The sequence below is a fragment of the Panthera tigris genome, chromosome A1 (assembly GCF_018350195.1).
Source record: "Panthera tigris isolate Pti1 chromosome A1, P.tigris_Pti1_mat1.1, whole genome shotgun sequence".
NCBI lineage: Eukaryota > Metazoa > Chordata > Mammalia > Carnivora > Felidae > Panthera > Panthera tigris.
The window spans coordinates 97369438-97396863 of record NC_056660.1 but is presented as its reverse complement, the minus strand read 5'-3'; the positions used below and the strand labels follow the sequence as shown (position 1 = coordinate 97396863).

Below are 27426 nucleotides of genomic sequence, written 5' to 3'. Positions count from 1 at the left end.
GCTCACAGACCACTGTGAGGTCATGACCTAAGCTGAAGTCGAATGCCACTGAACCACCCAGGCGCCCCTATGAAAGCTATCCTTAAAACAACTCTTACTCCCCTGACAAGATAGATCAAGAAGAAGGTCGAGAGGGTAAGAGGTTGGCTCAGTGGCTTATACCTCAGAAGTTGCTTTGGCCCAACCACTATCCTCATCATCCCCAAACAAGATTTGACCATTCGTGTCTGTCAGACATCACAACTACTTGCTGGCTGGCTGCTGACATTAAGCCTAAGTGACCAGTAAGCCAAGTGGTTTGGAACCCTAACATTTAACTCCAAAACATCTTCATGGTATTTGCTACCTCAAGTTGACAGTCACTCTTAGAGATGTTTCACAAGAACACTTGATGAATCTTATGAGTAAAAGCAGATACAAAAGAAGATATATTGACCGATTCCATTTATATGAAGTTTAAAAACAGGCAAAACTAATCTCTAGTGCTGGAAGTCAGAACAGTGGACACCTCGGGTGGGGGATTTCTGGGTGAGAGAAAGAGGAAAGTTCTTTTCTTAATTGAAGTCCCAGTTAACCGGTGTATTCACTTTGTGAGAAATGTCTAGAACTGTACCCTTATGATTTTCTATATGTATGTTATACTTTAGAGAGTTTATTGAAAGAAAGAGGAGGAGCAGGAGGGAACAAAAGAAAGAATGAAAGAAAATAGGGGCACCTGGGTGGCTCAGTGTGTTGAGCATCCAACTCTTGATTTCAGCTTAGGTCAAGATCCCAGAGTTGTGGGATCAAGGCCCGCACTGGGCTCCATGCTGAGCATGGAGCCTGCTTGGGATTCTCTATCCCTCTCCCTCTGCCCCTCCCCAGCACATGCACATGCTCTCTCTCTCTCAAAAAAAAAAAAACAAAAAAAACAAAAAAACAGTCTGAAAAGATGTGACATTAATTAAAATCACAATGAGCCATCACTCCACATGTATTAGAACAGCTAAAGTAAGAAACATTGATCATGCCCAATGCTGACAAGGATTTGGAGAAACTTGATCTCATACATTGCTGCTCATACAAATGTTCATAGCACAAATGTTTATGTATGGTAGAAAAATATTAGAAACAATTCCAATGTCCTTCAATGGATGAATGGTTGGACAAACTCTAGAATGTCCACATAATGGAATACTACTCAGAAATAAAAAGGGATGGATTGCTGATACAAGCAGCAACCAGAATGGACCCCCAAGGGCATTCTGCTTTGGTGGAAAAAGGCAATCTCAAAAGATTACATACTCTTTCTGTCCCTTTCCAATGTTTAAGGTGTCAAAATGAGGATGTGGTGGGTCCTCTGGTGTGAAATTCTGGATTTCCCTGGGTCTTCTGGTAGGAGTCGTGATCTACTAGCTGACAACACAGGAGCCAAAAATCTGTATATCATCTCTCTGAAAGGGATCAAGGGTCAACTGAACAGACTTCCTGCTGCTGTGGATGTCATGGTGATGGCCATAGTAAAGAAAGGCACAGCAGAGCTCAGAAAGAAGGTACATACAGCAGTGGCAATTTGACAACAAAAGTCATATTGGAGGACAGACGGTGTGTTTCTCTATTTTGAAGATAAGGTGGAGGTCGTAGCAAAATACAAGGCAAAATGAACGACTGTGCTGTCACTGGACCAGTTGCAAAAGAGTGTATAGACTTGTGGCCAAGGATTGCATCCAATGCTGGCACCATTGCACAATTCTTTGGTGTCTTTGTTAAAAATACTAATAAAAATTATTTGTTCCCCCCAAAATTACATACTTTATGAGTCCATTTATACAACACTCCCAAAATGATAAAACCACAGAGCTGGAGAACAGATGACTGGTTTCTAGGGATGGGAGGGGGATGAAGTAGGCGGGGTGTGAGTACAAAGAGGTGGGTGGCCTGAGAGAATTCCTTTGTGGTAATGAAACTGTTCTGTGTCTTTTCATAATTTTTTAAAATTATTTTTAAGTTTATTTATTTTGAGAGAGAAAGTGCACAAGAGGGGTAGGGGCAGAGAGAGAGGGAAAAGTGAATCCCAAGCAGGCCCTGCACCATCAGCACAGAGCCTGATGCAGGGCTTGAACCCACAAACCATGGGACCATGACCTGAGCCAAAACCAAGAGTCAGACGCTTAACGACTGAGCCACCCAGGCGCCCCCGAAACAGTTCTGTATCTTGATTTTGGTGGTAGTTACACAAATCTATATATGGGATAATATTACATAGGACTCTACACACTCACAAATGCAGTAAAAAAATAATGAACCAGGGGCACCTGAGTGGCTCAATTGGTTAAGCATCTGCCTCCTGATCTTAGCTCAGATCTTCAACTCAGGGTCATGAGTGCAAGCCCCGCACTGGGCTCCAATGCTGCATGGAGCCTACTTAAAAAAAAAAAAAAAAAAAGTAACGAATGTTATTTAATGAAAATTAAATAAGGTCTGTAGTCTGGTACCAACCTACTGATGTCAGTCCCTGGTTGTGATATTATACTGCACCTCCACAACAGGTCACAGCTGGAGAAAGCTGGGTGAAGGGTACATAGGACTCATACTATTTTTACAACTTCTTAGGAGTCTTTAATTATTTTAAAAAGAAAAGTGTACAAAACAAAGAGAGAGAGAGAGAAGACTCTTCAACCCCGGCCATTTTCGATTAGCCCCATGTGTGTTTGCAAAGCCCGTGCCCTTCGGGCAGGGTTGTTACCACATAACTCCTGTGTCCTACCGTCAGGCACTGTCAGATGAAAACACACAGTATTACATGGAAGCTCATCTACAGAAAACATTCACGAATGGTGAGGGAGAGGAGCAACCAAATTATGCTTCTTGGGTTCACTGGTTCAAGTCTCTTGATTCTAGGGCTTGTATGCTATGCATAATGGGTTCCATATCAACTCTGAATTTAAGACCCTTTAACTGAAAGTGGAATCTTCATATATGTGTAGAAAGCTTTTCTTAAGTGTCGTGAACACTACACAGAAGAGAGGCAGGAGGGAAGGGAGATTCAGGAGACAGGTTGACCAAAGCAAAGCCATTTTGGTTTTAGGCTGACCCTTAGCCTACAAGTCAGCAGGTCATAAAAAGAGTCACAAGAACCAAAGATTCCAAGACCCCACTCCCTCTGGCAGGTAAAAGCTACATAGGCTGAACATTCTTTTTTTTTAATTTTATTTTAATGTTTATTTATTTTTGAGAGGGGGGAAGGGGCACAGAGAGAGGGGGACAGAAGATCTAAAGTGGGCTCCTCGCTGACAGCAGAGTGTCTGACATAGGGCTCGAACCCACGTACCGTGAGATCATGACCTGAGCAGAGGTCGGATGCTTAACTGACTGAGCCACCCAGGTGTCCCTAGGCTGAACATTCTTAAAATTTCTCCCTGTAGGTAATCCACAACCCTAAGACAATGAAAAAACTACTCACCCAATGTAAGTGATACACCCAAAATTTAAAGAGTAAGCCCTTCCCTATAAAGTTAGTTAATTTTTGCAAACTTATAAAAGCTTTTGTTAGAGGCAAAGGGAAGTCATTTGCCCTATCTGGGAGGAGAGACCACCACTTTGTCTATGAAGTAGCTCCTTTCTTCTCTACTTAGTAAACATTTGTCCCTTTCTCTTCAAGTCTTGCTCTTAAATTCTTCCTTGTGCAAAGCCAAGAACCCTCTAGGCCACTGGCTTGAGGCCCTCCCACTCAGAGCCTTAGTCCATTTGGCATCATAAAGGTAAGCGACTTAGGAAAAACATCTGTATTACAATTAGCGCTAGAAAAAGACTGAAAAGCTTAGGTTGTCTTACATTTCCAACTTCGTTCTTGCTGATAGCAACCAGGAAGCTAGAGCCTCTTACTAAGATGGCAGCTTTCTCTTTCCTTAAGTTAAAGAGAGTGAGAAGTCAGAGTGCTTTTGGTGGGATTGCTTCTTTTAAAGTCTGGGAGAAAGAAATGTAGCAAAATCTAGCTTCATACAGACTAGAGGGGACATCTTTCTTGGGCTGCTAATGTAAACCAAACTGGCTCAGCAGGTAGGGTAGGTTTTTGAGTAATCAGCCATGTTTATATTATTTTTTTGGTTGAAATTATGCGGTTAGTCAAGAGATAGGTAGAACAAACTAAAACTGAAACTTCAAAAGCCCATCTTTTTGTCATCAGGAGATATAAAAAAAAATCCTGCCATGAGTCACCAAGGATCAGGAAGTGTTGTGATTTGTCCAAAAAGGACTTTGGACACCAATTCTCTGAACACAACCCAATGAAAGGGAAAAGCTCCTCGTCTTGTATAGAGCCACAAAGAAAGCCACTGGAGATGAAACACAGCCAGGGCCTAAACTACACATTGGCTCCTTCGTCAGGCTGTATGCCTAGTCCTTGGCTAGCAAGAGGACATTGCTGCTTGTTAATGTTTTCCTCCTGAAGACTCAGGGAGCTGGGCAGTGATCAGCGACAAGCAAGCAGACAGAACCAAATAGTGGGCAGGACCCACTGAGATCTGGCTCACTGGCTAGGCTGGCAAGAAACATGGAACCATGTGCTTCCGTGTTTTGGTCTTAGCCCTCCGGGGACACAGATACACCCCACTGAGCACAAGGATGTGAAGCCAGAGTTTATCTAGCTTTACAAGTTTGGCTGCAATCTACTTCCAGAAAAATGATGTTTTTAAAATGTCTTCCCCGGGCGCCTGGGTGGCCCAGTCGGTTAAGCATCCAACATTGGCCCAGGTCATGATCTCATGGTTCGTGAGTTCCAGCCCTGTGTCGGGCTCTGTGCTGACAGCCCAGAGCCTGGAGCCTGCTTCAGATTCTGTGTCTCCCTTTCTCTCTGCCCCTCCCCTACTCACACTGTCTCTCTCTCTCTCTCTCTCAAAAATAAATAAACATTAAAAATCAAAAATAGTTTGGCGCTTGACCCCTCCCAGGACCCGTGATGCCAAGACCCTAGCAGGAGACAGGGAAGAGTCGGGTTGAACCCCAGCTGAGTTGAGGGCTTGTGGTCTAGTCTCCTCAGCCTGCCCCACCTCAAGAAATGAGTGGTGGATTGGCCCCAAATAAAAGCACAGTATATGTATCCAACTTGACCCTTTCCCTCACCAAGAATGACTTACACTGGATATTTTCCCAGTACGGCAAAGTTGTAAAGGTTACTATAATGAAAGATAAAGATACCAGGAAGAGCAAAGGAGTTGCTTTACTTTATTTTTGGATAAAGACCCTGCACAAAACTGTACCAGGGCAATAAACAACCAACAGTTATTTGGAAGAGTGATAAAAGCAAGCATTGCTGTCGACCAGGGAAGAGCACTGTAGTTCATCCAAAAAAGAAACTACTTTGATAAGTCTAAGTGCTATGAATAGTATTGGTATTGTCATCTCAAGAAAAAATATAGGTATTAAAAAGATGTGTTTGACAAAAATGAACTGAAAATGGATGATAGACCTCAATGTAAGACAGGAATCCATAAAAATCATCGAGGAGAAAGCAGGCAAAAACCTCTTCGACCTCAGTTGCAGCAACTTCTTACCCAACACGTCTCCAGAGGCAAGAGAAACAAAAGCAAAAATCAACTACTGGGACCTCATCAAAATAAAAAGCATCTGCACAGTGAAACTAAAAGGCAACTGACGGAATAGGAGAAGATATTTGCAAATGACATATCAGATAAAGGGTTAGTATCCAAAATCTATACAGAACTTATCAAACTCAACACCCAAAAAACAAATAATCCACTGAAGAAATGGGCAAAAGACATGAATAGATACTTCTCTAAAGAAGACATCCAGATGGCCAACCGACACATGAAAAAATGCTCAACATCACTCATCATCCGGGAAATACAAATCAAAACCATAATGAAATACCACCTCAACGCCTGTCGGAATGGCTAACATTAACAACTCAGGCAACAACAGATCTTGTCCAGGATGCAGAGAAAGAGGATCTCTTTTGCACTGCTGGTGGGAATGCAAACTGGTGCAGCCACTCTGGAAAACAGTATGGAGTTTCCTTAAAAAATTAAAAATAGAACTACCCTATGACCCAGAAATTGCACTACTAGGTATTTACCAAAGGGATACAGGTGTGCTGTTTCGAAGGGCACATGCGCCCCAATGTTTATAGCAGCACTATCCACAATAGCCAAAGTACGGAAAGAGCCCAAATGTCCATCGATGGGTGAATGGATAAAGAAGATGTGGTATAGATATACAATGGAGTATTACTCCAAAAAGAATCAAAAAATCTTTTTGCAATCAAAAAGAAGGAAACCTTGCCATTTGCAACCATGTGGATGGAACTGGAGGGTATTATGCTAAGCGAAATTAGTCAGAGAAAGACAAAAATCATATGACTTCACTCATGTGAGGACTTGAAGATACAAAACACATGAACATAGGGAAGGGAAGCAAAAATAATATAAAAATAGGGAGAGGGACAAAACAGAAGAGACTCATAAATATGGAGAACAAACTGAGGTTTACTGGAGGGGTTGTGGGAGGGGGGATGGGCTAAATGGGTAAGGGGCACTAAGGAATCTACTCCTGAAATCATTGTTGCACTATATGCTAACTAATTTGGATGTAAATTTTAAAAAATTAAATTAAAAAAAATAAAGACACTATTGGGGTGTCTGGGTGGCTCAGTCGGTTAAGCATCCGACTTCGGCTCAGGTCACAATCTCACTGTCTGTGAGTTCGAGCCCCACGTCCGGCTCTGTGCTGACTGCTCAGAGCCTGGAGCCTGTTTCAGATTCTGTGTCTCCCTCTCTCTCTGACCCTCCCCCGTTCATGCTCTGTCTCTCTCTGTCTCAAAAATAAATTTAAAAAAACATTAAAAAAATTTTTTTTAAAAAAATAAATAAAGACACTATTAATGGTAAAACAAAACAAAACAAAACAAAACCCAGACTATCCCATGAAGAACACAAGACACCCTAAGTATTCTGTTACCTCTATTGGAGCCAAGGGGTGGGGGGGAATAGTCATATGGTACCTAGTTTTCAAAGATGGCCCCAGAAAACCATGCATGACACATTTAATGCCCTTGTGGAGACCTTCCTATACTAAATCATAGTTGGACTTAAGTGCAGTAAAGGGGTAACTCAGCAGGCTTGGGATGATCAAAACTTGTGCAATTCAGAGGTGCCTGGGTGGCTCGGTCAGGTAAGTGTCCCACTTTGGCTCAGGTCATGATCTCATGGTTTGTAAGTTCAAGCCTCGAATTGGGCTCTATGCTGGCAATGTGGAGCCTGCTTGGGATTCTCTCTCTCTCTGCCACTCCCCAACTCATGCTCTCTGTCTTGAAATAAATAAATAAACTTAAAAAAAAAAATTCATGCAATCCAAAGAAAGAACCAATCCATGACTAGCTAGAAACAATCTCTAATCCTTGACAGATCCTCTTTAATTAGAGTGTCTTCGTGTATCAAGGGCCTTGGGCATGCCAGATAGTTTGTGCTAACAATGTGATTTCTGATTAATTTATGTTTTATTTGCCTGGGACTTTGGACCATCCTGTAACAGTTTGACCTCTGGGGGTTCTGGAGACTGAGTAACTAAGGTCGGTCATGTGGGCATTCCAGGCCTGAGTGACTCCTAATAAAAAGCCAGACATCATGGCTCCTGTTGGCCACACTGTACGTGGTGTCATACATCATTGCCAGGACAATTAAATGTTATCTGTAAAACTCGACTAGAACAAGACATCTGGAAGCTTGCACCTGATTTCTCTTGTATTCTGTCCTATGTGCCTTTTTCCTTTGCTAATTTTAATCCATATCCTTTCACTGTAATAAACCTTAATCGTGAGTGTAACAGCTTTTCTGAGATCTGCAAGTCCTTCTAGCAAATCATCAAACCTGAAGGTGGTCTTGAGGACCCTACACCTAGCCTGTAGTTTGCTTTAACCAGAAGAATGGGGCAGAAGGAACAGCGTGCCTATGCTGGACATTTGTCTTAACAAGGTCTGGAAGCTTCTGTTCCTGCACTTTTGGATGCCCTGACTAATAAGTAGAGACTAGGGGAAGAGGCGAGGCTGGCACAGTGGCACAGTCAAATCTCCAGAGGACTCCAGTCTGAGCCACTATCTGACCACAACCACGGAAAACCCCGATAAAGACAACTGACCAGTTATGCCCAGTCAACCCACAGAATCATGGGAGAAAAAAATGGTTGTGGTCTTTTTTTTTTCTTCAATGTTTACTTATTTTTGAGAGAGAGAGAGTGAGCTGGGGAGGGGCAGAGAGAAGGGGACAGAGGATCCTAAGCAGGCTCCATGCTGACAGCACAGAGTCTGATGAGGGGCTCAAGGCTCGAATCATGAACCATGTGATCATGACCTGAACCGAAGTCAGATGCTTAACCCACTGAGCCACTCAGGTGCCCCCAAAATGGTTGTTGTTACTTAAACCAGTAAAGTTTGGGGTGGCTTATTATGTAGCAATAGAAAACTAACACCAACCAGAACGATAAAATAATTGAAGAGATTCCGAATGTAACTGGCTAAGAGATCATGTGTAAGTAATGGCCAGAAACCATTCCTTTCAACAACTCGACTCGAGAGAATTTTCCTAAATTGAAAGCAAAAGACAATTTTTTTTTAAGGAAACCAGAAATGAATGAAATGCTCTCAGGCTTTGGAAATCTGTTGTTTAATTTATTTAAGATTCCAGGCTTATTTTCATCGCTTGTTTGCAAACAGCAAGAGGCCATCGATAAAGAACACCTCACAAAGGAACGGCCTTCAGGTTTCGATGCCCACCGTGTTTTAGTTTTATCCTTAAAATGAGAATGTGAGGTAGTTGATCTTATTTGAAGTTCAGATAAGGCAAGAGAGGGGCTGGCAGACAGGAGCTAGACCCACTGGTCTCACCTGCACATGCCCTCTGTACCCACAGGGTTCTACCTGACCGCCCACCAGTGAGTTCCCGGGAGGGAGAGATGCCAAATTCCCCACACGTGGTGTTCGACAATACTGTGCAATATTTCCACTTGTGGATCTCACCTCAAGCTCAGTGAATATTTTCAGCAAGCTAAAACCGTGACTCCTTGGTCATGAGAACACAAAGTCCGTGTGAAAGCCCTCTTGCGGGACATTAAATGTCTTATAAAAATGTATAATTTGCTTTGCAAGTATTTATCCTTTCGGGATAATAAGCGGTCTTAGAAAAAAGCAGTAAGAGCTGCTGAACAGTCACTTGGGCTGGTTGAGGGGTGGCTCGTTTGCGGGAAAATGGAACCTGGATTTCTCTCTCATAAAACATCGATCATCCCAGATAATGGCGACAGTCCAGGTATGTGTACTCAGGGTTTTCACTTGCGTGTCTTGAATTTATACCTCACATCAGGCAGGTTTAAGTGACTTCATTAATCCATCGGCTTTTCTTTATTTTCTAATTTTTTAAAGTTTATTTTAAGAGAGAAAGCACAAGTGGGAAGGGGGAGAGAGAGAGAGAAAGAGAGAGAGAAAAAGAGAGAGAGAGAGAGAGAGAGAGAGAGAGAGAGAGATCCCAAGGAGGATCCACACTGTCAGCACAGAGCCCGATCTGGGGCTCGAACCTAAGAATGGTTAGATCATGACCTGAGCCAAACAAAGGCAGATGCTTAACCAACTGAGCCACCCAGGGGCCCCAATCCATCAGCTTTAAAAAAATTTTTTTTTACATTTATCTATTTTTGAGAGACAGAGAGACAGAGCACAAATGGGGAGGGGCAGAGAGAGAAGGAGACAGAATCTGAAGCAGGCTCCAGGCTCTGAGCTGTCAGCACAGAGCCCGACGTGGGGCTTGAACTCACAAACCATGAGATCATTACCTGGGCCAAAGTTGGACGCTCAACCAACTGAGCCACCCAGGCGCGCACCCTGCAACCCATCAGCTTTTAAATGAAAAAACCGAAGTACAGAGAAGCACATTGTCTTAGGTTGTTCTGTGAATCAAAACATATTCTTTCCTTGTGTTAAGAACAAAAGTACCAAAAACCTCCTAACTGCAGAGAACAAACTGGTGGTTACCTGAGGGGAGGTGAGTGGGGGGATGGGTGAGATAGGTGATGGGGATTAAGGGGGGCACTTGTGATGAGCATCGGGCATCGTATGTGACAGTGTGGAATCACTGAATTGTACACCTGAAACTAATATAACACTGTATGTTAACTATACTGGCATTAAAAACAAACAAACCCCAAGCACCAGATCAGCACCTTATCTCCATGAGGCAGAAACAGTTACATTATCTATTAGTGAGGCAGGCAAAGAATTTCCTCAGCCACCCATGAAGGAAGATGAGGGGGCCTTATCCATTCGCTGGCTCATCTTGCAAAGATCTCATGGAAATTTGGTGGACACAGAGCACAGTTCTGTGTACTGAAGAACATTTTCCAAAGCACAGATGTTTTTCTCTTAACCGTGAACGCTGGCTGACTTGTCTGTATCCTTTTTCAGTGCTCAGCAGACGGGACGTTTTTGGAGTGTCTTGTCCCCTAGAACTTGGGGCTGATGTTCGCTGCTGGACAGAAAACACGTCTTTGGCTAGACAGACATAAAAACACATCTTTGGCTGGTGACACAAAAATGTTTCCATTTTGGGAAATTCCCTGAGATAAAAGTGTTTTTCTGGCTCTGGGCATATGTAAGTAACCATGAGGACACTTCAGTAAAAGCAATAATGGATTTTCAATAGCTTGCCACAATAGTGCTATGTGATTATGAGCTCCTGTACGTTTTTCTGTTGTTTCATTTTGGAAACAAAAAGTTGACTCATTTCTGGTTAGTGCGACAGGGGTTTCTATAAAGACTTTATCTGAACATCCTAAGGACAATCATTTCAGAGCTTGGATAAAAGTTTCTCTTTCATTAATACCACTGACTGCTAAAACCTGCTTTGTGTTTGACAAATTTCATAGAAGCTTTATACCCAGGAGGAATGCAATATATCAAATAAAACAGTGATTTTTCAAATACTGCAAAGTTCAACTACTTTAGATAATGCAAGTTTGGAAATGCAAGCTTCACTAAAAATGTAAAAATATTATAAATCTTATTAACATACTAATTAAATTTGTTTTGTTACAATACTTTAATGTCCTAGCAATTACATAGCACTTAGCTATTTACTACAAATATTTCATCAAATGGGTAGAGATGCTCATCTTTGATTTAGTATCTGTCAAGAATGGTATGCTAAGTTATAATTAGGGGGGGTCTCATCAGGGATTTCAACGATAAATCACAATTCTCTTGGCGCCTGGGTGGCTCAGTTGGTTGAGCAACCAACTTCAGCTCAGGTCACGATCTTGCGGCTCGTGAGTTCGAGCCCCCCATCGGGCTCTGTGCTGACAGTGTGGAGCCTGGAGCTTCTCTGTCCCTCCCCCGTTCACGTTCTGTCTCTGTCTCTCAAAAATAATAGATCAACATTAAAAAAAAATTAAATTAACTTGCTCAGATATTTCTAGCATCTAAACCTGACAAATAACAGTTATATCTCCAAGTGAAGCCATACCTTTGCTGGGGAACACAATGGTGAAGGTTGCTTCTGTCTTGGTTGTGGGCACATAAAGTGCCCTTCTCAACCATGGAAAGACTGCCTCAGGGGAGGCGCACACTGTACCCCACGGATCATCGTTGGTTGTGAGCACCTTGAATTGAAGTTCTGGAGGGGACTGAAATTTGAGCTATGAGAAGTCTCCAAATTGGAAGCTGTATTGAAAAGTTCACAAATGTCTCTGATCATACCCAGATCTTAATAGATCAGACCTGCATGATTTAAGTACAGTCTCATATGTCACTATGTGAAAAACCATTTCAGAAGCACACTGCCCATTGTTGTCTGAAGCAAAGATGTTTCTAGAAATGTCTTTACCCATACCATATTTAAAGAAAAATAGGGTTTTATAGATATCCCGGTTTTGACACTTAATAGTCTAAGTGAACTTGGGCAATTCCTTAATTTCTCTTGTAGTTTCCTCATCTGTGTGCTGGAACCTAATAATCACTGTTAACACCTAATATTATCACTCACTTATATTATATTAACTCATAATATTTGCAGAAAAGCCATCAGCATGAAATTTTGAAAAATCAATTTCTAACACAATTCATGATTTTTTTCTAAAATGTAAAACACTCAATTTTTAAAAATGTTCTTAAGGCCCTCAAATGACTATTAACTTGGCTCAGAATTATCCATCTTGAGCATATTTGGATTCTTTCCAGCCTTTCCAACCCTTCCCCAAAACTAAATTCATGCATAGGGGAGTCTGGTTGCATCAGAAATGAACTTACAGATCAAGACTTTGTAGCTGGGGCACCTGGGTGGCTCAGTCAGTTAAGGGCCTGACACTTGGTTTTGGCTCAGGCCATGATCTCATGGTTCATGAGTTCGAGCCCTGCATTGGACTCCGTATTGATGGTGTGGAGCCTGCTTGGGATTCTCTCTCCGTCTCTCCCTCTCTCTTTGCCCCTCCCCTGCTCATCTCTCGCTCTCTCTCAAAATAAATTAAAAAAAAAATTTTTTTTTAATCTAAAACAAAAAAAGACTTTGTAGCTCATCCCTAAGGCATCCTTCCAGGCAGGCACAAGATTGGTAAGGAGATGAGCTCCCTCCAGAACATGATACTGAAATGGCAGCTAACAGGACTCCCTCCTTCTGGAGAGTCCTCGCTGCCTTCTGTGTGAGATGAAGGGTTGCTCGCTCCCTCCCTCAAGCACATTTGATGACTGGCCTGCAGGCACAATTTTATGATCTAAAATGTGCCCAGACGGATCTAAATGTATCCTTATCCTCTCTCCGGTGGGTCCTGTCCACAGCTAGAGATGAGCAAGAAATAGCCTACAACGGCCAAGCCATTCCATTTTGCATGCCTCTGCTGAGAAAGAACTGGTAGAGAACAGAGAAGCACTAAATCAGGAGCTCTTGAAGACCACACTCCCTTCCCGTGTAAGGAAAGCAGAGGCCAGAAGTAAGATCGCGTGAGGAAGGCCATGGAAGGCTGCTGAACGAAACTTACATGCAACTTAGCAGGTTATGAAACAGAAGGGGTCATTTCTGCAGTCGCTATGCTATTGCTATAACATCTCAAAATCACCTACCCGCTTGGCGATGTGAGAACGGTCATTTCAGTTCTAATCTTGGTGTCAAGGATTTAATATCAAACAAGGAGACACATTGCCTCTGCTGCCGGTCTTGGACAAGCACACGAGGGACTCAGGGAAATGGCCCTCCTCCTTCAGGCTGGAGTGGGTTGAAGCAGATCTCAACCTCTGGAATTTTTAAGTTGTGGGACCTTTCCCAGTGAACTACTATTTTAATGTCACTGTTCTGGGAGGCAGGCAAATTCAAGGCAAAAGAGTACACTCAATCACAGACACAGTGATGATGCAAATATTTAGGACTGGTACTTAAGTCTGTTATTTCCTGATAGTTGGCCAGTAGGTTTCCATTTCTTTTTTATAAAATAAGAAGATGCTGGGGTGCCTGGGTGGCTCAGTCGGTTAAGTCCCTGCCTTTGCCTCAGATCATGATCTCACAGTTCGTAGGTTCAAGCCCTATCTCAGGCTCTGTGCTGACAGCTCAGAGCCTGGAGCCTGCTTCAGATTCTGTGTCTTCCTCTCTCTCTGCCCCTCCTCTGCTTTGCTCTCTCTCTCCCAAAAATAAATAAACTTAAAAAAATTTTTTTTAAATAAGATGCTTACTTTATCATTCACACACACAAAATTATATACAAACAACACACAAACTGCTTAGAATGCACATATTCTTTGGTTTACTCATCAAAATAGCAAATAACAAAATAGCAAAAACCTTATAGTTAAATAAAAAAGTGACATTCTTTATTTACCTATCAAACCTTATTAAACATTGAAATGCCTTTTATTTCCATTCTCACATGCTACAGCAATATGCTTTCCTCCTTTTTGGCCCTTATCCCCCTACATTATTTTGACGGGCTCCTCTCTAAAATGAAGATTATAGTAACTGTCTTAATACCACTTAACTTTTACAAGAACCACCTAGATTTTCCTCTGTGACTCTCACATCGAAAATGGGTACTAAAAATAGAGATGCCACCAGCACATTTTCAAGAATTACCACGTTTTGGATGTAGCACTGTTGGTACTAAAAAACAGGACTCAACTCCAGAAGCGTATTCGTATAGCAGACATTATTCGTGATGTCACATACAGTTGGTTCCTACAATACTGACTTCAGAGAAGCCGTTTTTCAATTTTTCTGAGGGTTCCCTTTGACCGCCTTAATTCTTGAGTGTCTTAATTCTCCATGAAGACTTAATTCTTGAACGTCAGTGACACAATCTTTAATGCAAGAATGTTTAACCAAAGGTAAACTCGCAAATGAAATTGTTTCAAAAGGAAAAATGAGAGCGAGAGAAAGACCTCGGCTTCTTAACAGAGGTACGTACACATAGTAAGGAATAATAGTGAATCAAAATACATAACTATACACGTTAGAAATATCCAATGTGCTATTAATTGCCCTAAAATAGATGTCTTGAGGTTCAGAGCCATACATATTCATCTTTGTATGACTCTATATTTGCATCATACACTTTTCCCACGATCTGTCAACCATTAGGGAGCCTTTCACCAGAATTTTTGGCACTATGCTTTTCTTCCAATAAAACAAGCCACATAAGACATTACCACTAACGTCTACCAACCGAATTGGCCAATGTCTTTCTGAACCATGTGTAATCTTAAAAAAAAAAAAAAAAAAAAAAAAAAAAATTCTTTTTTCCTTCATACATCAGCAGTGCTCCATTTTCAAATAAATCACGAGCAGTCAGTCTTCGCTCATATGCTCAAATGTTCTCCTCATCCAGCATTTTGTTCACGCCGTCACAGAGTTTTTGTAGGTGGGGCTTGAAATTTCCAAAGGGGTTATATAAGGCAGCTAAAAAATCGCAATCTGAGAAATGGTCGAAGACGTTATTAACCCGTCCGTGTGACTTGGCAGTGAGGTGACGCTGGATGATCTGGTGCAGCAGCTCTCTGCATTCATTCAGCAGCCGGGATAACACGTTGCGGTCAAAGGTGTACTCCACCTGATGGAAGCTGACCACGGTCATGGCGAGCTGGTGAACCTTCTTCTTAAATTTCTCCATCAGTGCCAGCTCATCTTGATTAAACTGGTTGTTCCTGTAGAGAATGGCCAGCTTGATGACTGTTTTGATGAGGTTCTTGATGATCTTCTCCGCCTCTTTCTTGTTCTGGGTGTACTCTTTGGTCACTCGGTAGAGCTCATCCAGGACTTCGCTGCTCGTGTCGTCGATGAGGGTGGTGGCGATGGATTTGGACACCATTTTCCCCAAGATCTTCTTTTGCGCCTGCACGGCCAGGTTTTTGGAATTGAAGACATCTGTGGCCACTGAAAGGAAGCAAATTACAACACAGATATTAAGGACTATTTTCCTTCTCATTTGCCCATGGTGTGGTTGCCTCCCATCCGCTGACGTTTGTTTCCGTTCAGAAAAGAACGAAAGATCTCACTACACTTCTGGGCGTTAGGTCCTCACGAAATGAACGGGTTGCCGTGCATAATCTTTAAGGTCTCTTGCAACTCAAGTGTTTTATGCCTTTGGCTATACACTCACTACTTGGTTTAGCAGTTGAAGGGGGCAACCTTTCCAAAGATAACTTTTTCTGATTATAAAAATGGTACATCTCATGAACCAGTTTTTACACAATTTTCCCCCAATTTAATTTTATAAGAAACCCCTCAAAATATAAAATTAACCCCGCAACTGTCCTCTGGGCACCAGTCACCAAGAACAATTAATTTTTTTTTAATCTTTATTTATTTTTGTGAGAGAGACGGAGTGCAAGCGGGGGAGGAACAGGGAGAGAGGGAGACCCAGAACCCGAAGCAGGCTCCAGGCCATCAGCACAGAGCCCGACACGGGGCCCGAAGTCACGAACCACAAGATCATGACCTGAGTCGAAGTCGCCCGCTTAACCGACTGAGCCACCCAGGCGCCCCTCGCCAAGAACAGTTTAAAGAGCCCCCTTTACATGTAAGAAGGATAAAGAGCAAAGCCACACTGAGGAAAGTAGCAAATTCATGGAAGCAAATCAAAAGGAGAGCCCTGTTTTAAACTTCAGCCGCAAAAAGTCAAATTTCCTGAGATGCTGGCCCGCCCCTACCAGTTTGGTGATCCTAAGGGCCCTGAGTTTCAACTCCCAGGCGTTGAGTCTTAGAAAAGAATATTCCTTGGAGGGCTCATTGTCACTTGCTGTTTCTGATGATCGGCCATTGTTCGTTCCCTTTAAACATTTACACATCGTTTATACATTATGAGGAAATAACTACACTTTTATGAGCTAATGAAATGGACTCCATGAATAACATGGAGCTTTGAAAAAGCTGATGCTTAGAGTTTGCTTTTGAAATGATCATAACTGAATTTGACAGGGAACACATAACAATAGTTGTGCATATTAACTATTAATGAAACACTGTATTATGCTCCCAGCTTACAGCCGGTCAGTGAAAATGCTCAGTACATGTTTACTCCTCAAACCAAGTTTAGTCTTTCACCTAAATAGTCAGGGCATCAGTGATACACAATTATTTCTAGTGTGGACAGGCTAGGGGCAGAAAGCAAAAAGGCGGCCACTCCCTAATCCAGGCTGCAAGGGTATATAAGAAGAGTGTCTCTCTCAGTATGGCACTTCCACGTTAGATGTGACATTTGGGCCAGCTCTGGGATATATTCTAGGCGGCATGAAGTGGTTCGTAATCACTAGAACGTCTCTTATAAATATACAGGGCCATAAGTCCTGAAAGAAAGCCTTCACTGAACGAGAAGCAGTGCCTTCACCAATGTCGATATTTAAACGTCTGAAACATGATCTGAAACTGTGGAAGAAGAAGTGAAATATATTTTGAGAAAGAAAAGGAAAGTGAAAAAGCATGCGAAACAGCCAGTATGTGAAGGTTTCCAAGTTGTGTTATATTCTCATCAGTTAAGCCCAGTTCTATTCCTAAAGGTTTGCAAAAGTGTGTACGAGTTAATCTACACTAAATAATTTGCATCGAAATAAATGCCACACATGTAGTTAATATTACCACATCAAGACCAGCGACCACCTTCCATGACAGAATTTATGGTATGGACCTTCAACAAGTAAACCTGATTTATACAGGAAGGGATAGCCCCCAAACTTCAGATCCATAGCAAATAACAGGATTTCAGAAACTTATTTTATGTGAAGTAGAAAGGTTATTCTGTGTTTAATCCTCAGGATGTGACCCAGGCTACCTCTGTGGGATTTACTGCAATGTCTATTTGATGGAAACATTGTATATGACTCAATCACTGGAACCAGAGAGAGAGGAGTAAAAATCCTCTGCCCCCCCCCCCCCTTTCTCTAAGACTGGACTTAGAAGTTTGCACCTCCTCTGAGCTACTTTGCTTATTAAATGTAAATGTGCCATTTGATGTCAAACATAAAGAGCAAAACTCTGTGATGTAGCACTTGAACCTCCCACAAGAGAAAGTGTGGAAAGCAAGGTCATTGCCAGCAGAGCAAAATTGCTCCCCATTTGTTACTTTGGTAACAAAGTCTCAACCGAGACAGCAAAGCTGAGTTCTGAGGCTTTCCTAGTTGCCCCAGAGGAACTGCAAGCCCTGTTCTAGAAACACAGCAGCCACTTCCTACTTTCATTTTATTCTTTGGGTTATAGCCAGCTCAGTCCTCTCTTAAAGGGAGGCTGAAGCTCGTTTTCCCCCGTCCCGTGCAGGGCAGACAGGCACACAGTGGATTTCCGTTCTAGCATTAGTGAAGGCTTCTTTGGAGCCAACTGGGGTTGTGGCTGAGAGCTGCTGGCCAGGGCTGTGTGGTCTGTGATCATGAAATAGGATTTTTTACCCCCTTGCAAATTAATTGCCTTTAGCTATTCCTGCTCAGGCTCATTTGTCAGTTTCACATCCTCTTCGAGCTCCTTCAAGGCCTGGGATATCTCAGAGCTAGTCCTGGACCACGTTTTTTCTTTTGCTCTACCCTCAGCCCAGTGTGATCTCATCCACTCCTGTGGCTTCAGATACCACCCAGGTGCCAGCAACTCCCACACTTATAACTCACTCTGACCTCGTTCCCGGACTCATTTTGCAAATGCATTCAGGGCTTTCCTTACTCTGGGCTGTTTTGCAGCCATTTCAAATGCACCACGTCTAAAACCGAATCCTTGATTCCCTGGGTGGCCCCGAAGTGTTCCTCCTTCATTCTTTTCTATCTTCACAAAAAGCATCACTTGCATCCCTTTGCTCAAGTCGGCGGTCTGGCTGTCATGCGCCATACCATCCTCTCTCTCGCCCAGTCCGTTACCAAGAGCTTCCCACTCTGCCTTCCCCCACTTGCCTCCATCTCCACAGACACCAGGCTCGTCCAAACCCCTTTCCAACCTCTTCTCGTGCAGCAGTCAGAGCTTTTGAAAATGGAAATTAGGAACAGATGCTGACCTCAAGTCTTTGCTGACCATCACACTCCCTTGTTTCTGAAATCCTCCTCATTTGCCTACATTGTGGTTGTCTGCCTCTGTCCTCCCTAGAACCCAAGCTCTTTGAGAGATAAGGTGATACACGCATATACACGGGTGCCTGGTGTATGGAGCTTCTGGTAGAAGCAGAAGCCGATTTGCCCTCCCTCCCTTCACTCCACTGAGATACTTCCCTATGAAAACAGGGTGGCCTGTAAAATGAGGGTTTTAAATACATATGTGAAGGGTTGTTTGTTTGTTTGTTTGTTTTAGAAGCTAGAACAAAACAGGTATTTATTTTACCTAGCTCACCAGGTGGTTTTCTTCTCTTGCACTCAAGAGTGTGGTTTCTCTTACCGCCATCAATCACTCTTTTTAAAAGAGAACAGATCTGCTGTGCACAATGAGAAAACACCGCAGGACAATCAAACAAATATTTAGCATAAAAGCCAAGGCAATGGTTCTCACTTGCATCTGCTACATCTGGCTACTGAGGAAGATTAGACACAGGGCCACTTCTTCCTCTGAAGGGATCTATGTTTAAATGGGTAAGAGGGATGGACCAAAGGTACGTACTGGGAAGCAGCTAAGAGGTGAAAGGAGGTGTTCTCACAGGAGAAGGCGCTGAAAATATGGTTTCAATGTTTTATCAAGATGAATTTGCCTGTGTTTGAAAATATACGTGTACATCTTCGTCTAATGAAAAATGATGCCTTGGGACACCTGGGTGGCTCAGTCAGTTAAGTGTCTGACTCTTGGTTTCAGCTGAGGTCATATCATGCTTCATGGGGTCAAGCCCCGCATCGGGCTCTGCTCTGATAGCATGCAGTCTGCTTGGGATTCTCTCTCTCCCTCTCTCTCTGTCCCTTCCCCACTTGCTCTCTCTGTTTCTCTTTCAAAATGAATAAACAAACTTAAAAAAAAAAAGAAAAAGAAAAAGAATGGGAGACTGGGTGGCTCAGTCGGTTGAGCATCCAACTTTGGCTCAGGTCAAGATCTCAGTATGTGGGTTCAAGCCCTGTATCGGGCTCTCTGCTGTCAGCACAGAGCCCAGTTTGGATCCTGGACCCCCCTCTCTACCCCTCCTCCACTCTCTCTCTCAAAATAAATAAATGTGAAAAAAGAAAAAGAAAAACAATGCCATATATCAAAAACATACAAAGGACTGACACTATTAAGACTGTTGCATAGTAAGGGGTGTAAATGTTATTTTATACCTACTTCTCTTTCTGCCCTTCCTCTATATCGCTGTATTTCCTTTCTTGGTTTAACAACATCAACCATTTCAGCAATGTTTGCTGTAAAGCAAAGTGATATTCAGGGAATCCTGGTTTTAGCATCAACAGTTAAAAATTTGGAGATAAACATTGATGGTAAAAATATACTGACCCCTCTAGGGAAGGAGAAAAAAGTGCTTGAAAGGCAAAAATAAAAACAAAACTTTTCATAAGATTTAACTAATGAAAACCCATAGTTTTCTGAAATTAACAAAAGTTCCCCATAACATTATTCCAACTGAGAAATTGCTAACACAGTAAAGCACCCAACTAACTTTACAACCTCACTAGCAAATAAATAATTTCTTCACCTATCCAATTTGTTATACTTGGAACTTTTAAGCAGTGACTACAGATGTACATGTATGCCATTTCTAATTCCCGCCTAGTTAAAATGCGATCCTGTGGGCCCAGTCTTAGGAAAGATGGAAAAGAAAACAATTTAGAGAGCATGTCTGGCTGTTGTGGGCTGTTAATAAAAGTTCTTTAAACAAATATATAAAACCTTAGCTCTCTTGCACCTGAATAACTCCAAGTCTAAATGGGACTTAGTAAAAAGCACTGGGATAGGGAAGTGGCCACAATAAGTGGTACACAGTGTCACAAGAAGTCAACAGGCTAAGAGTGGACCTCCCTCCGCTGGGATCTGGGAGCACTCCAGGGAACAATCGAGGAATGACTGGAATGGTTGGTGAGGTATCTGTGACACCAGCCTCTGCACTCAAAAAATCCCAAAGGGGGAAACAGAAAGAAAGAAAAGAAAGGGCAGGGTTGGGGAAACGGTGGGGTGCGGGGGGGGGGGGGAGGGTCCCAGGGAGCAGAAGCCACCAAGATTCCCACTCTCAGAAGGGGCTGCCCCTGTGGAGGGACCATGACTGTAAACTCGAGGCAACATTGCCCAGAGAGAAAGGGTCAAGCGCCAGGCACCTTAACCGGCACGTCAGCTTTCGGTCACATGGACAGAGGCCCTGACACGAATCAGTACATCTAGGGTCCTTCACCCGAAACTAACCGCAAATTCTGGTATCTATGCATCTTCCTGACTCCAAGGGGCTAAACGCCAAGAGTATGCACCATCATGCAGACAGGCTAACTCATTTACTCTGGGTCTCCTACCACTTCCAAAAGAGTACATGGTCACTTTAAAAGTGAGGGTGCCTGGGTGGCTCAGTCAGTTAAGTGTCCGACTTCAACTCAGGTCATGATCTCATGGTTCGTGGGTTCCAGTCCCGCATGGGGCTCTCTGCTGTCAGCACACAGCCCACTTGGGATTCTCTGTCCCTGTCTCTCTCTGCCACTCACCCCCCCTCAAATAAATAAACATTAAAAAAAAATTAAAAGGTAACATGATAAAGAAGACAAATGCAAGGGAAAATGAGCCAAAAAAGGGAAAAAACAAAAAAACAAAAACAACACTGGGTGGCTTTTCAGTGGAGAGCCAGCAACCATAAAGCACCCTGTCCCAGATTCCTTTTTTCGTTCTGCACTCAGATACTTTACAACTCTGTAAGTTGTAGAAGATGGGTAGTATTGTAAATGACTCTTGTCCATAGACATACAAATACATTTTGTCAAGTGGAGGCACAACTGATAATTCATTTTCTCGTTTGCCTGTGTTGTCCTGGGGATTCTCCTGAACCAATCATAAGGGCTTACTGGTTCCTCATTCATTAGCGAGCTCTGTAAAATCTTTGGCGTGCCCATTTTGTATTTGTTGGAGAGTCAGGAGTTTACCTTCTTTTTTTGTTGTTGTTGTTTTATTTTTGAGAAAGAGAGAGAGAAAGAGCGAGTGAGCAAGCAGGTGAGGGGCACAGAGAGAGGGAGACACAGAATCCAAAGCAGGCTCCAGGCTCTGAGCTGTCAGCACAGAGCCTGATGCGGGACTCGAACTCACAAACTGTGAGTTCATGACCTGAGCCAAAGTCAGACACTTAACCGACTGAGCCACCCAGGTGCCCCAGGATTTTACCATCTTAAAGAAAACCTTCAATACATATTAGAATTTTTGCATCAAAACCACTTAAAATAGAAAAATGGCAGCGTAAACCTCTAGCATACTAGAGAGAATTACTATACATTTCCTGTGGCAAGTTATTCTGTCAAGGGCCTTGAAAAGAAGAGTGTACTTATAAAAGCTCAAATATTCTATAATAATGGTTCCAGAACTGCCCTACTGCTCAGGGATACAGCTGAGACTCAGTTTCCCCACCCACAAGATAAGAATCATGATGCCCGCTTCTCGGGATTGTTCCAAAATTAATGGACATAGACCCCATGGCAGTATCTTCCACAATGCCTGGCACAGAACAGCCTTCCCCATAGGTTCAACAATCTACATAAACTCCGAGTGCATTCTGTTGCTTTCGAATACTGAATCACATTTGGTCAAAATTAATCAACTCCTTCTGGAAGAAATATGTAGCTGAGAAATGCAAAATACCAGATGATTGTGTGAAAACAGAGACTTCAGAGACCTCAGTTAATAACAACTCACATTTTCTTTGCTATGATGACATTTAAAAAAAATCTAACAAATATTAAAACTTCATCAGGGAATTTCTCTTTATTTTAAGGTGTTAAATCTCTTGTGAGAAAGGACTTTGATAGATAGTGCCAGGGTATTCTGTCCAGAAAAAAACTGGTCAATGGAGAACAGAAGTGAAGGCTACCACAAAGAAACAAGAGGAGAAATGGCGTCAACACCCTCGCAAAGTTGTGCAACAGGGAACAGATGCAGAGGAAATGGACCAAATATAAAGCCAAAGTGAAAACCCATAACAGCCAAAAAGATTACCCCAGAGAGTCACAGTATCTCACTGGGAGCTCGTGAAGCCTCCCAGACAACCTGACACCCAAAGGCAGGGCAGCATAAAAGGAGACAGAAGGCTCAAGGTCAAGAGTCTTGGGTTGTAAACTTGAGTGTCATTTAATTCCTTGAACCTCAGTTTTCTCATCTGCTAAGTGGGACATCATTTCAAGGTAGCATGGCTTGAGTGAGATTTAATGAGTTACGAATTTGAAAACACCCACCAGCATGCCAGGCTCATGATCACAAATGAATACAGAGCCTTGTCCCCTTATACTTCATATCACTTGAAATGGAGGAGCAGGGATTCAAACCCAATGTTTACGCACACTGTGTTCTTTCTACTCGTATCTCCCTATGTTCCCTATTTTCCAAATTTGTAGGCAAAAGAAATTACGTCCTGAAGAAAACACTCTGAAGCCTTTCCCTGTGTGATCTTGGGCTATTTTTCTTGCTTTAATTCTGGAACCCCTTCATCATGACTTTCGGATCCACTCTGTGTCTTTTATTCCTGCGGCTTAGTTTTATGAAGATTTTAAAATTGAAATTGTAATTTCCTGAGTCTCAACCCCTTTAACTTCATATTAGACTTCATCTCTGCCCCTCTGCAGAGATGAATTTGCTGCAGGAGTCATGTGATGCCTTGACTGCTTTCTGCAGGGCATCAACTGGCCAAGGATCACCAGTACCAGGATTGGAAGAAAGTCTGGTGATATTTATATGAAGTAGATCCCAAAGAATGTCAGTATTGTAAATATTAGTACAGAAGACACAAGAATAGAATGAATTTTGTGGCTACCCAAAGTCAGAGTGAGAGGTTTACGATCATGAGAACCCACTGGCTAGCCAGCATATTTGGAGCATTTACTCCACGATCCCCAGAACTGCCCCAAATCTGCATTGTCCCATTGAAGCTTCAGAACGATTTGCAGAGAGAGGTTGTTATTGCCCCCATTTTACAGATAAAGTAACCGAGGTCCAGAGAAATTAAGTTACTTTCTCAAGGCCATACGGTTAGTAAGTGGAAGAGATGAGCTTGAACCCAGATATGCCCGACTCTAGGCTATTGTCTCAAGAATTACATTACACTACATGAGATTTTGTTTTTCTTAATGTTTATTTAGTTTTGAGAGACAGAACACGTGCAAGCAGAAAAGGAACAGAGAGAGAGGGAGACAGAGGATCTGAAGCCGCTTCACACTGACGGCAGAGAGCCTGATGTGGGGCTTGAACTCGTGAAGTGTGAGGTCTTGACCTGAGTCACCCAGGGCACCCCTACAAGAGCTTTGAAAAAAGAGACTTCTTGGGGCACCTGGGTGGCTCAGTTGGCTGAGCATCCGACTTCGGCTGAGGTCATGATCTCGCTGTTGGTGAGTTCAAGTCCCACATCAGGCTCTGTGCTGACAGCTCAGAGCCTGGAGCCTGCTTCGGATTCTGTGTCTCCCTCTCTCTGCCCCTCCCCCGCTTGTGTTCTGTCTCTCTGTCTCTCAAAAATACATAAACATTAAAAAAAAATTTTTTTTTAAAAGAGACTTCTTGAAGGTATAGGAAGACCTAATATATTTAGCTAAGTAAAGGGAAAGGAAAGGAAAGGAGAGGAGAGGAGAGGAGAGGAGAGGAGAGGAGAGGAGAGGAAAGGAAAGGAAAGGAAAGGGAAGGGAAGGGAAGGGAAGGGAAGGGAAGGGAAGGAAAGGGAAGGGAAGGGAAGGGAAGGGAAGGGAAGGGAAGGAAAGGAAAGGAAAGGAAAGGAAAGGAAAGGAAAGGAAAGGAAAGGAAAGGAAAGGAAAGGAAAAGAGTGGACAGGAAACGAAAGAAAACAAAACCACAAGACCAGTTCTCCTTGGGGGAAGGAAATAAAATTCCATATAAAGGAGATCAACCCAGTTGGGCTTGAAATAGCTTGTATTTTCAGGGAAAATCCTGAGCAGTTTTTACACATTCTAAAATATAATTGTATAAAACAAAGAAATGCTTACATTGTTCAAAAGCCAGAATTTAAATATATTAAGTGAAAAGTCTCTCCCTGTTTTGCCACCCACAGCACAGTCCGAACCCCCAACTCCTGATTCCCAGAGGCAACAAGTATTCTTAGATTTCTGGTATCCTTTCAGAGTTGGGTTTTTTCCCTGCATAGATAAACAGATACATGAATAGATACTGTGTAGTGTGAAGAAATCTTACAGGCATGCAATGCTTATGAAACACAACTTAAAAATTTTTTTAATGTTTTTATTTATTTTTGAAAGAGAGAGAGAGAGAGAGAGAGAGACAGAGCATGAGCTGGTGAGAGAGAGAGAGAGGGGCGGGGGGGTGGCGGGGGGAGACACAGAATCCGAAGCAGGCCCCAGGCTCTGAGCTGTCAGCACAGAACCCCACGCAGGGCTTGAACTCATGAACTGTGAGATCAAGACCTGAGCCGAAGTTGGACACTTAACAGACTGAACCACCCAGGCACCCCAAGGAATACTTTTGAGTGAGGGCAGACAAACTGTGTAAGTGTCCACAGTTCCGTGTAAGACTCTGATACACAATGGTAAGATGCTAGAGGCACATGGCTGTTACCTTTGCTTCTTCCTAAACAGGCAAAAGCACTAAGAATCATGCAGTGAGGGATGAGAAGGTAGTGAGTGTGAAACATAGGACTTTATTTAATGGGAACAAATGTCATGAGTAGGGCAATCACAGTTTATCATCCACATGAAATACCTGTGAAAAGAGCACTATCGGTAATTACACCACGACAAGAGATCTGGGACTATCCCAGGGAAGTGTAAGTGTTCACTGAAGACTACCCAAGCACTTAAGCACCAAAGACACTCCAGACTAAATAAGAAAGGGCTGGGGCGCCTGGGAGGCTCAGTCTATTAATCCTCCCACTTAGGCTCAGGTCATGATCTATCGAGGTCTGTGGGTTCCAGCCCTGTGTCAGGCTCTGTGCTGACAGCTCAGAGCCTGGAGCTTGCTTCAGATTCTGTCTCTCTCTCTCTCTCTCTCTCTCTCTCTCTCTCTCTCTCTCTGCCCCTTCCACGATTGCTCGCTCTCTGAAAAATAAACATTTAAAAATGTCTTACAGGGAACAAAATTCTTTCTGGTTAAGTTTGGGAAACATTGTATATATACTAAGATATCCTCTGGGATGCTCAAAGAGCGGTAATAATATTAAAGTCTGGAGGATGCGTGCAGTCAAGGAACACTTTATCTACTCAAATTTTCCAAATTAATTATACCAAGGACCCACTAACAAATTTGTAGGATAAGGTCACTGAAAATTACTGGCTACGAAATTGACTTGGAGTCTGGTTATCCCTCTGGAATGGATTCACAGTGGTCTTGTGCAAATAGCAGAGGGCAAGACAGGCAGTCAGGCAAAACCAGACAATGTGAGCACGGACTCCAGAGTCATACTGTCTGGGTCAGAAGTCTGGCTCTGCCACTGAGTGCCATGTCCCTAGGGCAAATTACTTCACCTCTCTATGCCTCCGTTTCCTCATTTGCAAATGAGGACCCCTAAGGTTTTTATGAGGATATAATGAGAATGAGCCATATAAAGTGAGAAGATCAACCCAAAGACCTGAATCATTCCACGATACTTCTGGTGAGTGTTTATAATATATCAGATACTGTGGTTTCAGTGATAAATAACACGCTCCCTTCTCCCCAGGCACGCACATGGAGTGGGGGTGGGGGGCCACAATGCACCACGATCAGTTCTCCAATCGGAGCGTGTAGGCATGCAACAGGAGCAGAGGGGACATTAATTTTGCTGGGTGGCATGATGCAGGGATGCTAGGTTTGTGAAAGGCATCACAAAAGAAGGCTGACCCAAAATATTGACCTGGAAGGAAAATAAGATTCTGCCTTACAGAAATAAACATGACCATATTCCAGAGCTGATCTATAGAACTCCCACCCTTCTGGGAAGGGGATGAACAAGTCTGCCCAGCAGCATACCTACATGTCAGAAGCGCAAAGATAGGTGTAGGCCCTAGACATTTTAGAAAAACTTAAAACACAAGCTATGTATAACACGCGTGTTGTCAAAGCCAGAAAAACTCACCACTCCAAATTGTTCTGTTTTCAAGAGGGCCCTGGCAGGGAGAAGACGCGTACCGTAGGTATCTGAGGCAGCACTGTGACACAGGCCGCTTGCATCAGAAGAATCTGGAGGCCTCTTAGAAGTACCAGCTGCCATGGGGCGCCTTGGTGGTTCAGTCGGTTAAGTGTCTGACTTCGACTCAGGTCACGATCTCACGGTTTGTGAGTCCACGCCCTGCATCAGGCTCTGTGCTGACAGCTCGGAGCCTGGAGCCTGCTTCAGGTTCTGTGTCTCCCTCTCTTTCTCTCTCTCTCACCAGTTCATATGTGGTCTCTCTCTCAAAAATAAACGCTAAAAAAAATTGAAGAAAAAAAAAAAAGAAGTACAGACTGCCCTACCTACTGACTCAGAATTCCAAGGACTACTGTCTAAGAAGTTGCATTTTATGAGGCAGCCTATGTGGTTTGCATGTATGAGCACTAACGTGTCCTCCCAGAATGTTATACTTCAAAATGTTCAAACCGACGGACTTTGGTCACAAAGGCATACTCCAAGTAGATCATGAGTGGATTTAACTCCCTCTCAAAAAAGTTTTGCCAAAAAACAGATGTGAACTTGTACACCCAATCCAGAGAAAAAAGAATTTTTAAGTTTATTTATTTACTTTGGGGGGGCGGGTGGGGTGGGGTGGAGAGAATCCCAAGCAGGCTCTGCATTGTCAGCATGGAGCCCAACGTGGGGCTCGAACTCACAAACTGTGAGATCATGACCAGAGCCGGAATCAAGAATCAAATGCTTAATTGACTGAAC

The 27426-nt window shown here is 43.0% G+C and overlaps 1 protein-coding gene and 1 pseudogene across 3 annotated transcripts in view; one reads left to right on the top strand and one right to left on the bottom strand.

Moving 5' to 3' along the window:
• Positions 1 to 1220: 1220 nt before the first annotated feature.
• Positions 1221 to 1966, top strand: LOC102954843 (annotated as a pseudogene).
• An 11758-nt stretch (positions 1967 to 13724) lies between these two features.
• The window catches only part of TNFAIP8 (TNF alpha induced protein 8), a 131887-nt gene continuing 118185 nt past the window's right edge, over positions 13725 to 27426 (bottom strand). For all 3 annotated transcript variants that reach the window (XM_007086841.3, XM_007086840.3, XM_007086837.3), the window contains exon 2: positions 13725 to 15386. In XM_007086841.3, coding sequence (XP_007086903.1) covers positions 14821 to 15386 — 566 coding nt within the window. In that variant the 3' untranslated portion in view covers positions 13725 to 14820. The remainder of the gene's footprint in view (positions 15387 to 27426) is intronic.